The sequence below is a fragment of the Sciurus vulgaris genome (genome assembly GCF_902686455.1).
Source record: "Sciurus vulgaris genome assembly, chromosome: 11".
Taxonomy (NCBI): Eukaryota; Metazoa; Chordata; class Mammalia; order Rodentia; family Sciuridae; genus Sciurus; species Sciurus vulgaris.
In genome coordinates this window covers 103,110,588-103,125,963 of record NC_136472.1, presented here as the reverse complement: position 1 = coordinate 103,125,963, position 15,376 = coordinate 103,110,588, and the positions used below count along the sequence as shown (strand labels likewise).

The 15,376-nt window shown below is 32.6% G+C and overlaps 1 protein-coding gene across 2 annotated transcripts in view; it reads left to right on the top strand.

Annotated features, from left to right (window-relative positions):
* The window catches only part of CWF19L2 (CWF19 like cell cycle control factor 2), a 98,443-nt gene that overhangs the window by 22,335 nt on the left and 60,732 nt on the right, over nt 1-15,376 (top strand). For both annotated transcript variants that reach the window (XM_079101596.1, XM_079101595.1), the window contains 2 exons: nt 191-849; nt 14,203-14,293. In XM_079101596.1, coding sequence (XP_078957722.1) covers nt 191-849; nt 14,203-14,293 — 750 coding nt within the window. The remainder of the gene's footprint in view (nt 1-190; nt 850-14,202; nt 14,294-15,376) is intronic.

Here is a 15,376-nt window from a genome sequence, read left to right as displayed (position 1 = left end):
TTTGGTAATTTTTCATTATTATCTCATTCTTTTAAGTATTTATTTTAGTGTAGGATAATTATATGGGTCTACCCTTACCTTGGTGGATTTTTCTTTCATTGTGCCACCTGGCAATAGTTCAGGACCAATGACATGGGTAAAACATTAGTGAGCATTTCATAACTTTTGCTGTTATTTTTTTCTTTCGTAGTCAATGGAAATGTTTCAGTCAAAATTAGAAGAAGCTGAAAAAACTGCCTCCAAAAAAGAAGATTCTAGACGAGAACGGTGGAGGAAGCCCACATATTCAGATAAAGCACAAAATAGTCAAGAAAGTAGAAAATTAGACTTAGTAAAATACAATAAAAGTTTAAGGGATAGATATGGTACAGTAGAGGTCACAAACAATAGCAGTAAAGATAAGTTTAGTGGTAATGAAAAAGATCAGAGGTCTGAGTCTTTAGAAACATGTAGAACAGAATACAACCCAAGGCAAAACCAGGACATCTCTTCTGGAAATTTGAGACCTAAATTCTTAAGACCCATTGATGATGAAGAACTGTCATTTCACAGCAAGGGACGAAATTTTGAACCATCTGGTTCATCTTTAGCATTAGTAACTCAGCGTTCTTTGCCTTGTGATTTTCGAAAACCTACAGAGAACAGTGAAGAAAGTTTAACATCATGGACTTCATCTTATGGGAGAAAAGAAGACAAGAAACATTCAAATCAAAAGCCATTGGAAACTAGTAGCAGCACTGACTATCAACACATTTCAGGAGACATGAGAGAAAAATTACAGACTGAGAGCTCGGGTGATGACCCTCCGAAGAGAAAACATTTGCAGGATACAAAGACTACATTTGCTGGGTATTTTATCATTTGTTTTTTAAAATGATATGAATATTAAGACCTTAGGGATCCAAAGAAGTAAACCATTCCTTAGAATATCATTTGCGAACTTAGACATGAGTAATGTGTCCTCTTAAAATTTTAAAATACATAGATTTAACAATATAGTTGTTTTGTTTTATGGATTGCATTTAATTTCACAGTTTTATTTAACAGATCTAAAATAATTCAGTAGCCATAATTTGCTCAAAATTTATTGCTTTTTTATGATTTAAAAATATGAATAAGTTATTCTTTTAAGTAAATGTGCTGTAGGAAACATTTTGGTAGATTTTGTTACCAGTGCCATGTTGCTTCCTGAGGAAATTGCTGCATTGTTAAGTTAATAATCATCAATACTACATGAGTCAAGGAGGAGTAGGAGACTGAAGGAAAATTTGCCGCCATGGCCCAAATGAGAAGTTACGAAGATATACCAAAGATCCTGCAGTGAGAAATGTGAATTATAGGGTTATTTTGCAGAGAATACAATAATTTGCTTTGGGCAACTGATAGATTTTAAAGACGATGTTAGAGTTTTAAAAATGAAACATAAGATAGGCTAGTAGTGGTGTCCATAGTGATTAAGAAAATAGCACCTACTGGTTTTATTTTTCTTGTATCTTGTTGCCTTTGTGTAGGACTGCATCAGAAGATGAGGAGGCACATATTGAGTGATATCAGACCTAGAAAGAATTGATTTAGACATGGAACTGGCCCCACTGGAGATAAAATTTAAAAATATATCCAAAGGATAATGACAGACTTAGACAATAAAGTTACATATTTTATTGGTCATTAAAATATGTTAAAATACTATCAGAGTGAGACACTAGGGAATAGGTTTTAGGAAGTAATAAAAACCATTGGTAGTAATGGGTATAATTGAGACTTGCTGTGGTGAGTCTGACTCCACCCGAAGTAGTGAATTCTAAGCACATTGTTGACTTTCAGTAGGAGGGCTGTGGCAAAGTCTGGGTCAAGTGATGGAGCCCAGTGAAATGGGCTCTAGTTCAGATCAGGGCTTTCCCTCCTGGAAACTGAAGGAGAAATCCAGTTGTATTGACTGCATATATATGGCAAAGATTAGAGAATGTCTGTCGGTGTATTCATATACAATTGTCCAGGCTTCTTTCCCTGTGCCTTGAGTGGTAGACTGTTTCTACTCCACAGTTGCCAGTGGGATGAGACTTTTATTTACTGACACCATTTGAGTTGGTTTAGTATTTGGGCAACCTGTGGTTCTTGATTTTTGTGACTACAGCTAAGCAAACTATGTAGTGCAGTCTTATTATTAGTAACTCTATCTAGTTGTCTCATTGCCTCATATTTGTATGTGTTCTTTAAATTATTAGCTTTTGATAGATATAACATAGCAATTTAAGGGTGAGGTCTGAAAGCAGTATTCTTTGTTAGCTTTGTTAATTTTGATGTTAGAAGGATTTGAGGTGTTCTGTGAATTCCACGATTGACTGGAAAAGAAAAAAGTATAAATTTTCCACATCTATGTGAAAGGAAATACAATTTGAACTTGTAGAGTAATATTAAGATACCAAGGTAGGACCCTGAAGAATGCCTGGATTGAGTGAAGGAGCTGGGTGCAGTGGTGCATGCCTTAATCTCAGCAGCTCCGGAAGCTGAGGCAGGAGGATCACGAGTTCAAAGCCAGCCTCAGCAAGGGAGTCATTAAGCAGCTCAGTGAGACCCTGTCTGTAAATAAAATACAAACTAGGGCTGGGGATGTGTCTCAGTGGTTGCATACCTCTGAGTTCAATCCCCGGTACCCCCATCCACCCAAATAAAGAAAGATTGAGTGAAGGATTGTTAGTGGCTCTTAATTTATATGAATATTACTTGGAAATATGTTGAGTTACTTAGAAAATGATAGAATTCTAGGGAGTTTTAGAATCAATGAAGTTTAGAATTAGGAAAAATTAAAGAACTGGTTTTGAAACTGGAAGAAATCATATCTTGAGCCTTGCATTTGCAGATATAGAAATTGAGGGAATTGAGATTATGACTTGCACAATATTATGTAACTGAGGTTGCCAGATTTAGTAAATAAAAAAATAGTAATTCTCTTGCAGTATTTGAACTTATGAGAAGAAACATTTTTGTTGTTTATTTGAAATTCAAATCTAATTGGGTGTCATGTATTTTATCTGTCAATTCTATAAGTAACAACCATCTCCCGGATCTGTGACCTTTTATAAGGGATTGATGCCTGACTTTCTTGTGCTAGTTTCCTTTCCTTAAAACAAACTAATATAAACAACTAATAGTTATTTTGGTCTAATATGAATGGCAGTGATTGGAGAAATTAGTTGAGTTGGTTATATTTCTTTATATATGTCATTCATATATGTTTACCTTTCTTGCTTTTTATTTAATATTTTAAAAACATTAAGCCATTTTTAATCATGTAAATAATAAATAAATGTTTATAAAGCTTAAACAGTATAAACAGAAGAATATTAAGCAGAAGAGTATAAAATTTAAACTGAAGAATGTAAATGAAAGGTCTTCTTTTTTGTCACCTCTAACCCTATCACATTTTCAAAATTAACAATGTTGTTTTTTTCCAAAACATTTAGTGCATTTGAATATGTATTTAGTTTAATAGACATAAGATTGTATATAGATAGCATATACCTATGCATAAGAACTTATTATGTATATTAAGTGAAATAGCTTCACAGTGCATATACTGTTCTGAACCTTGTTTTTTTCCAGTTGATCTCTTAAAGGTAGTTTCACAATAACCACGTTACTTTTTCTTTTAGGAGACTTTTAGAATATTCTGTCACAAAACTTAGTTATAATCTGTTATTTTTCACCATAGTTTTTAAAAATCACTTTTAGGCTGTTTCCAGTTTGTTGCTCTTACAAACAATTCTGCAGTGAACTTTGTATTTGTTATCTTTGTACACTGTTTAAATACAGCTGTAAAGTCACTTCCAAGGAGTAGAATTATCAGGTCAAAGAGAATATGCATTTTACTTTTTGTATGGTGTGTTATATTAGCCAATTTATACTCTAAGTGTTACGCCTGAGAAAGACTTCCCCTCCTACTTATATGGCAAGATTATTATTGAACTTTATTTTCTTTGCCTTATATAGTTGAAACAATAATTTTTCCTTGTTTTTCATTTCTTTTAAGTATAGGTGAAGTCAGCCAGACTTTTAATGTGTTTGTTTTTCCTTTTTTTTTTTTCGGTCAACTAGTTATGTTTTACCTACTTGTTTTTTGTTTGCAAGAACTCTAGAAATTGGTTATGCAATTTTTTTCATCTTATGTAGTTTTCTTTCTTTTTCTTTTTTCACCCATTCTTTTACTCTTTTTAATGTGGTTATTGTTGTCTTTTTTTCCCTTTGTTCTTTATACACCCTGTGATTATTTTATTTTATTTTTGGTACCAGGGATTGAACCCAGGGGCGCTTAACCCCTAAACCACATTCCCCACTTTTTTATATTTTATTTTGAGAGAGGTTCTCACTGACTTGCAGTGATTGGAGAAATTAGTTGATTAGGTTATATTTCTTGCTAAGTCGCTGAGGCTGGCTTTGAAATCAAGATCCTCCTGCCTCCGCTTCCCAAGCTACTGGAATTACAGGCATGTGCCACAGTGCGTGTCCCTATGATTACTTTAAATGACTGGAAAACATCCTCCAATAGTTGCCCAGGTAGTTAAGAATTTTATTATTGTTGGTATTAAAATATGTTTACATATATATTTTTCTTTTGTTGGAAAATGTATTAGCTAAATACTTTTAGGGGCTTGAAACCTAGAGTAATATATAGTAGGGAAAAAAAACTAACTAGATGTTCTTAATTTAGATTTTATAAGTTTGATAAGAAACTAACCCATATAATTTAGTACCTTAATCTTTAGATGTCATTCTTGGCAGAGTTTGCTTTTGTAGCCCAGAAGGGCAAGAGAAAGATACCATGTTGTGAAGTCTTTGAGTATAGTGATAAGATCCTTGGGCAGGAGGGAAAATATGAAAATAAGTGGTAAGGAAAAGAATAATTAAAGAGATCTGTGAACACTAACAGGAGGAGAAGAATCATTGCAATATAGTCAAGGTTTCTGAAATATCATTGGGCTGGAATTCTTTCAATTACTGCTTCCTGAAAAGTTTTTAGCAAGTGTTAATGTGTGTGTATGTATGTTTTAAGGAGTATATTTTAATGAGGAAATAGAATTTACTTTTTGGAAATAATTTGTAATGGGAATGTATGCTGTGTATAGGTGTAATCCAGGAAAATGATAGAGCTTGGGCTTTTGTGTTTAGACTAATTGCAGGTATTTTGGTTATGTTTCTTTTAAAGAATCTGCTTATCACTATAAATGCTTAGAGAACATAGGAAAGAATTTAGTCTTTATTTTCTTGAAACTTTTCACTTTGGATGGACTTCAGTATGTCTTTAGTGCCTTCCTTTGAATCTTGTAAGCTCCCAACCTGAGAATGGGGGGAGGAAAGTTTTTCAACAAAGGGAAGAGTAAAGTAAAATAACACATGCTGTCCTTTGGATGAATAATAAGAGGTTTTTGACAACTTAAGAATGTTTTCACTATGAAAGTATATAGAAGCCAGATTTCAGTAGACTAAATTATCTACAGGTTTTAAGTTGGCAGAGAAAGTATATGTGAGTGATAGAAGTTAAATTTAGTACCTCTATCACCCCCTTTTTTCTTTCAGGTTTAGATACTTAAACATATTTATATTTTAGTGGAAAAGAATCAGTTCACTTGATAATTGAACACGATCCTTGAGTTTATTAATATGGGTCCTGTTTATTCATCCAAGTAGGAGGATTAACCATGGGTAGAATTGTTTAAAAGAAAGGGAAAGTGTGACTGGTTAGGCAGAGAGGATTTTTTCTTGGTGACCTATGTCAGTGTTTTTCAACATGTGATCCCCAGAATGTTAGTGATTCTCTAGGTCTTTATAAGGAACAAAAGGAGTTTGGAAGCTTCAGGCAGGGAAAAAAAGACATTGTGACAATTTGTTTCACATACAACTCACACAATTGAAATGTACTCGCATTGTTATGACTCTTATTAATTTTAGCCTATTTTTACCTCCAAATTTTGATGAACTTTTGGAACACAATCTAAAAATTATTGATCCACATGCATGTTATATTTCCCTTAAGGTATCCTTAGATACTGAAAGATTGAGAATAGACTTTCTTTCATTCCAATTTGCAAAAGTCTATCCGAATTGTGTGACAAGGAGTGTTTATTTTTGCCTTTAAAAATATGCCTTGAAGCTTAAGTTGGATCACTTTCATGCATTTATTCTGCCATTTATCTTGTATTTACTGAATACTTTTATTTCCTAGATCTGATGGTATAAAAATAATTATGACTTTTTATCTCCCTTCAAGGAACTCACCTTGTTGGAGAGGTGGTCATATAGGTATGTAAACAAATATGGTACATAAAACAACATACTTGAAGTTACAGGTGTAAGTGTAGATACAGGGGCAGGATAATATTAGGAGCAGCAGGACCTGGTAAAGTTGTGCAGGCAAAGTTGTAAGGTCTTTGTGAAGGATGAACCTTTCTAGCAGTAAGTAGGAAAGGGCAATCAACTTGGAGGAAGAAGTTGGAAATATGAGACAGCATAGTGTAGTTTAGTATTTGCAAATACCGTTTTAGAATTTTTGATGGAGTAGTTCAGACATCAGGGTATATTTCTTTCTAACCTATATCTCTAGATCCTGGTATAGAGCATATGGTAGCTTCCCCATGGTTTGTAGAACTTGAGTGGAAGACATACCGGAGGAAGTATAGCACAAGGAGGAAGTATACAAGGAAGGTGCCTTGTAAATGGTTCCAGAGGTCATGCTTACAAGTTGGACATCATTTTATGTGATAAAGAAGTATCACAAGGATTTTAAGGAGATAAGACTTGGATTTTTAAAAGATTTCAGAAGCAGTGTGAACGTTAGATTGAGAATTAGAACAGATTTGAGGTAAATGCACTGGTCAGTGTAATTGTAATTGAGAGACAAGAAATTCTGAATCAAAACAATGATGTAGAGGAGAGGAAGAGCTTGAGTTGCCGTCCATGACCCAGTGATGAAGCTTTTAATTGTATGGTCTCTTGAAAGGATTCGATTACTTCTTACCTGTGCATAGTTCTAGACATTCTATTTATTAATCTTTTCTTGAAGAGATTTCGCCATCGAATTTTAAGCATGGCAAATGTAGGACTGGTAGGAGGATCCTCCTGTGATTCAGTAATTGGCTGTCAGTGGCAAAGGGAACTAATGATTATTGAGCACCAAGGTAGGTACTGTTTGGAATTTTACATTATTGTGATTACTGTAATTTTATACATTTCTACATTTAACTGTGATAATGTGAGAATAGGTATTTGTCATTTTCTTGATTTTATAGTAATAGAGAGGTTATGACACTTGCCTAATCTCATAAAGCTGGTAAATGGCAGAGTATGAATTTGACTCCAAAACTACTTTTCTCACAGTACTAAGAAGGTTTTCCCATTCTTACAAGTGAGAAAGAACCAACTAGCATAAAGCACTTTTTAGTGCTTTGTGAGATTTTGCATTAGGAAGTTAGAATTTGATTCGTCTTTCACTTTCATTTTTACTCAACTGTATTAGCAGGAATGAATCTGTTTCCTTATTGACATATGAGATAGTAGTTTGTGATAATACTCCTAAAACTTTGCTTTTCAAAAGAAGGAGATGACTTGATGGGTGAATTTTGATCTTCCTTCTTCTGATCCTCTCAAAATTAAGTTTGCGTGCAAGATTGCTTACTTTTTGAATGACTGAGCTGAGTTAGGAGATCTTGTGTAAAATTGTCCTATACCTGGATTTTAATAAGCATCTTTTGGAATAATGGGGAAGGGTTTGGAGAAGTAATGGGAAAACCACCTTACCCATTTTACCTTCGCTTATTTCATTTTCCCAACTGACTGGTGTGAGATGAAAAATGGATGAATAGATAGCTTTGTTGAAAAGGAAAATCTGGTTAGGTACTTGAGTATTTGGAAAATGAAGAAAAGCAGAAAAGGTAGAAGGAAAAGCATCCAGGAGATTTGTTACTTAGGAAACAGGAGAGTTGGAAGGGCAGATCCTGGAGCAAGCCAACTTCGTAGGGGACATAAATTGAAATAATTCTCTTTTGAAAGAATGTGAACTGTGGTTATTTATTTTATTTTGCATTATTCATACAAAAAATCACTAATATCTATAATTTCCTCCTAATAGAAAGGAACAGTACATTTTCAGATAATTTTTGAAAATTAGTTTAATAGGAAAGACTGCAAGTTGAGAAAAGTTGTGTTGCTTAGGAAGTAAAAATTTACAGAAATATGATTGGGTTGCCCGAAATTCAATAAATTATATTTATAATACAATGAAAATTGTATGTACCTCAATTTAATTTGAATAAAGGTACTGAAAAGTATTTTCCATATAAAAGTACAACTAATTATACAAGCAATAACTCAACCCATAGAGGCATATAAAAAGTTTTAATGTTCTTCTGATTATGTGAATACAGTGCCCCTACTGTTTGTTTTAATTGTTTTTTAAAATATAGACTGAAAGAACATGATGGGAAGGATCATATGTTACAAAAACTGTTTCTATAGCAAAGATATTATCTTTTAAAAAAAACTCAAATGCTACATGTTAGAAGATTTCTTTTTTATGACAAGAAATTCACTACTTAAAAAAAATTCCACATAGAGTTATTAGGTCAATTTTTGAATCAGTGTTTTAAAATATAAATTTTGCTACTCCTTACTGAGAGGGTATATTTAGAACAAGACTGGGTTAATTTCAATAAAATAGGTTAAGAAAACTGAATTGGTAGTATAGGTATATCTTTTATATTTGAGAACATGACATTCGTTATGCTATATTCTGCTTTTAACTCTTTCTCTGCTTTGAGAAATTTTAAAAATAACTTTACTGAGGTGTAACTGACATTTGATAGACTGCATATGTATAAGTACATAATTCAGTAAGTTTTGAAATGTTTGTGTTCTCATGAAACCATCACCCTTAAACATTTTCTGGTGCCCTTTATAATTTTTCCCCTCTTGCCTCTCCCCACATCCCACCTTCTGCTGGGCTGCCATCCATCTGCTCTCTTTAATTATCAACACATTTCCATTTTCTGAAGTATTATGTAAATGATATCATACATTATGAATTCTTTTGTGGAAGTAGGGGAGTCTGACTTTTTCTCAGTAGCACTTTATCCATAGTAGTACATGTATTAAGAGTTAATTTTTTTTTTTTTTGGTTGATGGGTACTACACCATTGTTGTATATACTACAATTTGTTTATCCATTCTCCTGTTGATAGATATTTAGACTGTTTCTAGTTTTTGACTATTACAAACAAGGCTCCTCTGAACTTTCATGTACATATGCTATTCTTTTGGGTAATTACTTAGGAAAGTAACAGTTAGACCACATAGTCCTTGTATGTTTAAATATTAAGAAAGTACGAATATCTGGTACCAAAACTTAGACTTAGAATATGGTTTATCGTGTTCCAGAGTGGTTTTAACAGTTGACATTACTACCTACAGTATGAGGGATATGAGAATTCTCGTTCCTCTATATTCTTATAAGAACTTAGAATGGTCAGTCTTTCTGATTTTTACTGGTTGTGTAATGGTATCTCATTGTGGTTTTAATTTGCATCCCCCTAAGGACTATTGATGTGGAATATCTCTTCAAATGCTTTTTTACCATCTGTCTATCTTTTTGCAAAGTGGTTAGACATTACCTCTCATTTTTCTATTGAAATTTGGTATCTTTGTTTTCCTAATCAGTCAGAGATGAGAGGTTTATTAGTTTTATTGATTGTCTTAAGAAAGCAACTTCTGGCTTGAGTTTCTTTATTGTTTTTCTGTTTTCTATTTACTTCCACCCTGGTTTTTTATTATTTCTTATATTGTTTACTTTGACTTTAATTTGTTCTTCCATTTCTACTTAAGATGTAGGCTTAAATATATTTTTCTGATAAAAGTATTTAGTGCTGTAAAATTTCCTTGGAATAATGCTTTATCAGTATTCTACATATTCTGATATGTTGTATTTGTACTTTTGTTCAGTTCATAATACTTTGTATTTCCCTTTGATTTCTTTCTTGACTATTAGTTATTTGCTATTTGGTTTTCAATTGAGGATTTCCAGAGATACTTATTAATGATTTCTAATTTAATTTCATTGTGATCAGAAAACATATTATATGACCTAATTCTTTTGGATTTATTGAGACTGGTTTTATGACTTAGAATATGGTTATCTTGATAGATACTTTCTGTGTACTTGGAAAGAATGTGTATTCTGTTTTTTTTTTTTAAATTGCTGTGACAGAATATCAGAATAACAACTTAAAGGAAGAAAGATGGATTTTGGCTTACAATTTCAGAGGGTTCAGTTCATGGTCAGCTAGCTCCATTGCTTTGGGCCTGAAGTGAGGTAGAACCTCATGGGATAAGGGTGTGCTGGAGTAAAGCTGTTCACCTCACAGCAACTGGGAAACCAAGTAGGGGGTGTGTGTGCAAGGGGCCATGTTAAAGGGACAATGTTAAAGATAAATCCTCAAGTACAAACTCCCTTCAACTAGGTCATGTTTCGTACAGTTTTCACCACTTCCTAATAATGCCATCAAATTATAAACCCTCAAGGGAATAATCCATTGATGAGATCAGAGCCCTTATAATCCAATCAATTCCCAAAAGCCCCACCTGTGAACATTGCTGCATTGGGGACCAAGCCTTCAACAAATGAGCCTTTGGGGCATATTCCAGACATAAATAAAATATCTACATTTTTACAAATGTCCATCAGATCATTTAGTTGGTAGTGTTAGTCAAGTCTTCCATGTTCTTGCTGATTTTGTTTATTTATTCTATGAAGTATTGGGAGAGATGTTGAATGTACAACTTTAATTGTGTATCTGTTTCTCATTACAGTTCTATTGGTTTTTGCTTCATATATTTTGAAGCTCTGTCATTAGGTACATGAACATTTAGGGATTCATATGTACTCTTTGTGCTTTGAAGGCATCCTTTTTGTCTGTGGCACTATTTTATTTTATTTTATTTTTCAGTACATACTCTCATTTTTCTTATATTAAGATAGACACTTCAACTTTGTGTTTTTTTTTTTTTTTGTTTGTTTTGTTTTGTTTTGGTTTTGGTACCAGGTGTTAAACCCAGGGATGCTTAACACTGAGCCACATCTCCAACCCTTTTAAAAAATATTTTTATTTAGAGACAGAGTCTTGCTGAGTTATTTAGGGTCTCACTAAGGTGCTGAGACTGGCTTTGAATTCATGATCCTTCTGCTTCAGCCTCCTGAGCTGCTGGAATTACAGGTGTGCATCATCACACGTGGCTCAGTTTTGTTTCGGCTAAAAACATGGTATATCTTTTTCCATTCTTTTGTGTTTAAACATATTTATGCTTTTATATTTGCAGAACTTTTTTTATAGTTGAGTTTTGCCTTTTTATCTATCCAAAATTTCTACCTTTTAATTTAGTTGTTTAGACCATTGATGTATATATAGTGTTACTATTGATGTATGAGTTGAGTATCCCTTATCTGAAATGCTTGGGACCAGGAATGTTTTTGATTTTGAATTATTCTTTATTGTGGAGTACTTACATATATATAATAAAATTACTTGGGGATGGGACCCAATTTTAAATATAATATTCATTTGTGTTTTATATATATATCCTGATGGTAATTTTCTGTAATATTTTTAGTATGCCTACATTTTGAATGCAGCCTTGTCATAAGAGGTTAGGTGTGGAATTTTCCACATGTTGGTGCTCAAGAATTTTTATATTTTGGAATATTTGGGATTTCAGATTTTCTGATTAGGGATTTGCAACCTGTACTTAGGTTCAAACCTGTAAATTTGCTATTTGTCCATCTGTGTTTTTTTCCTGTTAATTTTATTGATTGAGTGTTTTTAATTCTATTTAATTTCTTTTGTTGCTATATATATGTATATATAAATATGTCTACTCCTGTATGGTATATGAACTTTACTATAGTTTATGTAGATTTCTCTCCTGTCTTTTCTGTGTTACCATACATTTTTGAACTTGTAATGCCCAAATAAATTATTTTTGTTTATAAATAGCTCTCTTATAAAGAGATTTAGATATATATTTATTCTGTAGTCATTTCTGGTGTTCTTTTTTGCTTTGGGTTAATCCATACTTCAGTCCTCTATTTTTTCTTCTTCCTGAAGGTTTTTCTTTAACATTGTTTCAGCTTTTTATGTCCAAATAGTCTTTGTTTCCCCTTTGTTCTATACATAGTGTATTTTCTCTGGGTATAGAATTCTGGGTTGACAGTTTTAAAGTACTTTAAAGATCTTGATCCTTTCCTTGATGGCATTGTTTTTAAAGAGAAAGCTGTCAAAGCAATCTTGTTTCTATGGGGACAAATGATATCTTTTTCTATAGTGCTTTGAAATGTTCTTTTTATCACTACTTTTGAGCAGTTTGATTATGATGTTCCTTGGTGTCATTTTCTTTTTTCTTAAAAAATCATTGGGCTTCTTAGTTTTCAACAAATTTGGAACATTTGGGAAAATTTTTTATATCTTCATTTCTTTTAGGGACTCCAATTTCATGTATGATAGGCTCTTTTCATTTTTTTAAATTCTTTTTTTTCATGTGTGTTTCGTTTTGTATTGTTTTCATTCCTTCAAGTTTACTATCTTTTGCAGTCTAATCCTCATTAATCTTATCCAGTGTGTCTTTACTTCACACATATAGTTTTTATTTGTAGAAGTTCAATTTGTGTATTTTTAATATCCTTATTATCTGTAACTTTTTAAAAATAATTATAAATATCCGTGTCTGCTGTTTCTTATGTCTGTGTCAGTTCTGGATTGTTTTTGATTGATAGCATTTGCTTCTAATTATAGGTTTTTTTTTTTTTACTTATTTGTATGTCATAATATTTGAATACTAGGTATTACAAAGTCTTGTTGAGTGTTGGATATTTTTGAATTTCTATAAATATTTTTGTACTCTGTTCTGGGTCATGGTTATTTGAAAACCTTTTGATTCTTTGGGTTCTTGATTTTCACATTTGTTAGGTGGGCCCAAAGCAGCCTTTAGTCTAGGGCTTATTATTTCCCATGGATGAACCTAGACCCATAATACTCTACCTAATACTTTCAGTATTATGAGGTTTCCTATTCTGGCTAGTGTGACCAGACACTTCCCAGGAGTGCCACGTACTGCCCCTCCATTCCTTTGGGATAGTTCTTTCCCCGACTATAGGTATTTTCTTCCTAAATACTCAGGAGAACCTGCCGAGATTCTTTTCACTCTGCAACTTTATCCCCTCTGGTACTCTGTTCAATAACTGTGACTGCTTTACAATTCTTGGATTTTAGCTGTTTCTCTTTCAGTTGGTAATCCTTCAGGTTCTGCCTGTGTTCACCTTCTCTGTCCTGTAGCCTTGAATCTTTCTTAAGGCAGTAAACCGGGGGAATCTGACCTTGATTAGAACTTTCTCTTTTTTTTGTGTGAAGCTTTTATAGTATTGGCTTGGCATATGACCTCAGTTTTTAGTTTATGTGTCTAATTCTGGTGACTTTGAAAAAGAACATGTGATTATTATTTTTATTCTTTTTATTTATTTAATTTTGAATATCAAGGATTGAACACAACTACTGAGCCACATCCACAGCCCTGTTTTGTATTTTATTTAGAGACAGGGTCTCATTGAGTCACTTAGTGCCTTGATTTTGCTGAGGCTGGCTTTGAACCTGTGATCCTCCTGCCTCAGCCTCCTGAGCGGCTGGAATTGCAGGTGTGTGCCACTGCACCCAGCTGTTTTTATTCTTTGACAGTTAAAGTATCATCTCCAGATTATAGTATCTTAAAGTATTAATAACTTTCATTGAATAAGAGGAGTTTGCCAAGATGTGTAGAATTGTGGCCTGACTCTAGTATTTGTTTACTTATTATTTTCCTTTTTTAGAATGAGTATGGAAATATTAGATAATGAAAAATGGTTGATTTTTATGTTGTTTACCTCAATGTTACTGGAACTTTTGTCTGTTGTTATAACTGCTATAAGCAGTGACAGAGAACCTTTAAATACTGATTTAAATATTGATTTAAAGGTTTAAATATTGATTTATGGTAGCACATTGAATCTAATTTTTAAATGTTGGACATCATGATCTCCTGTAGGTGCTGAATGCTTTATTGAAGTCAATTAAAATAATATTGGAGTTGCACCTATATTTCATTCACTCTTAATCTGTTCTATTCAAATGGCAGTCCAAAGGATGAGTCCATCCACATTCTGAGTATCGATGAGAAGAACAAGTTGAGTGCCAGAATTATCAAGGCAGAGATGATGGGGAACATGGTAAGACTCTTAAATATCTATATATTTGTATATATATATACACACACATACATATATGTATATATATACACACATACACCCACACACACTTTTTTTTTTGGTGAATGGTGATTAAATATTTAACTTCTTGTAAGTAATTCTGGTAGTTCCTCAGTAATGTGGATGTGGCACACTTTGAAAATAATTGCTGCTTATTTATTTCTTAAAGAAATTCTTAAACCTTTCTAGAAATAGTACTATCTATCATCTAAATAAATTATCTACTTTCTCTATCAGATTTCTGAAATTTTAATTTATTTTTCTATTTGCTTTATTCTTATAATTATGGAATGTATTTGGAGAAGTTAGAGGTATGACTTTTATTTCCCATTTTTAGTTATTATTAAAAATTCTCATAACATAAAACTATTTTACTTAAGAACATAAAAAGTGAATTTTTAAATAGATGTTTAATTCATTGATTCAGAATTTAAGGCAATGTGTATTTGATACTGTTAGATGCTTTGAATAGATTAACTCATTTAATTTCTATAATATTATTTAAGATTGATTTACCTCAATAAATAAATAAATGAATAAAAATAGTGATGATTTGGTAAGAATTGCTTACATTCATTCATTCATTCATTCATTCTTTATGAATGTTGTACTAATTTGTGTTATTGCATGTGGCAGGATAGCAAAGCTTTCCACATTCTGACACAAGCAGATTCACTTTTGGTCATATGTGTGTACTCATCTCAAACTCAAATACTTAAGTGATCTTTAATTGATCTTATGTGTCATTATACTATCAATACAGTGTTCTTTAGTAGAACCAAAGGTAGAAAACAAGATATTTCCATTTTTATTAGTTTGTACTAGTAAAGGGCATACCTTACTTGTGCTATTTTCTCTCTTTGAGTTTGGTCCTTGGTAACACTGAACTTCAACTCAGTCTAGAAATTGATAAGCAACAACAGTAACAATACAAAGACAACGAAGTGTGAGTTTTAAAGCACAGAAGAATTAATTAAAATAGTGAAAGAAAGTTTACCTAGGGAGATTAACTTATGTTAAAAAATAAGTATTCCTTTGGTTATG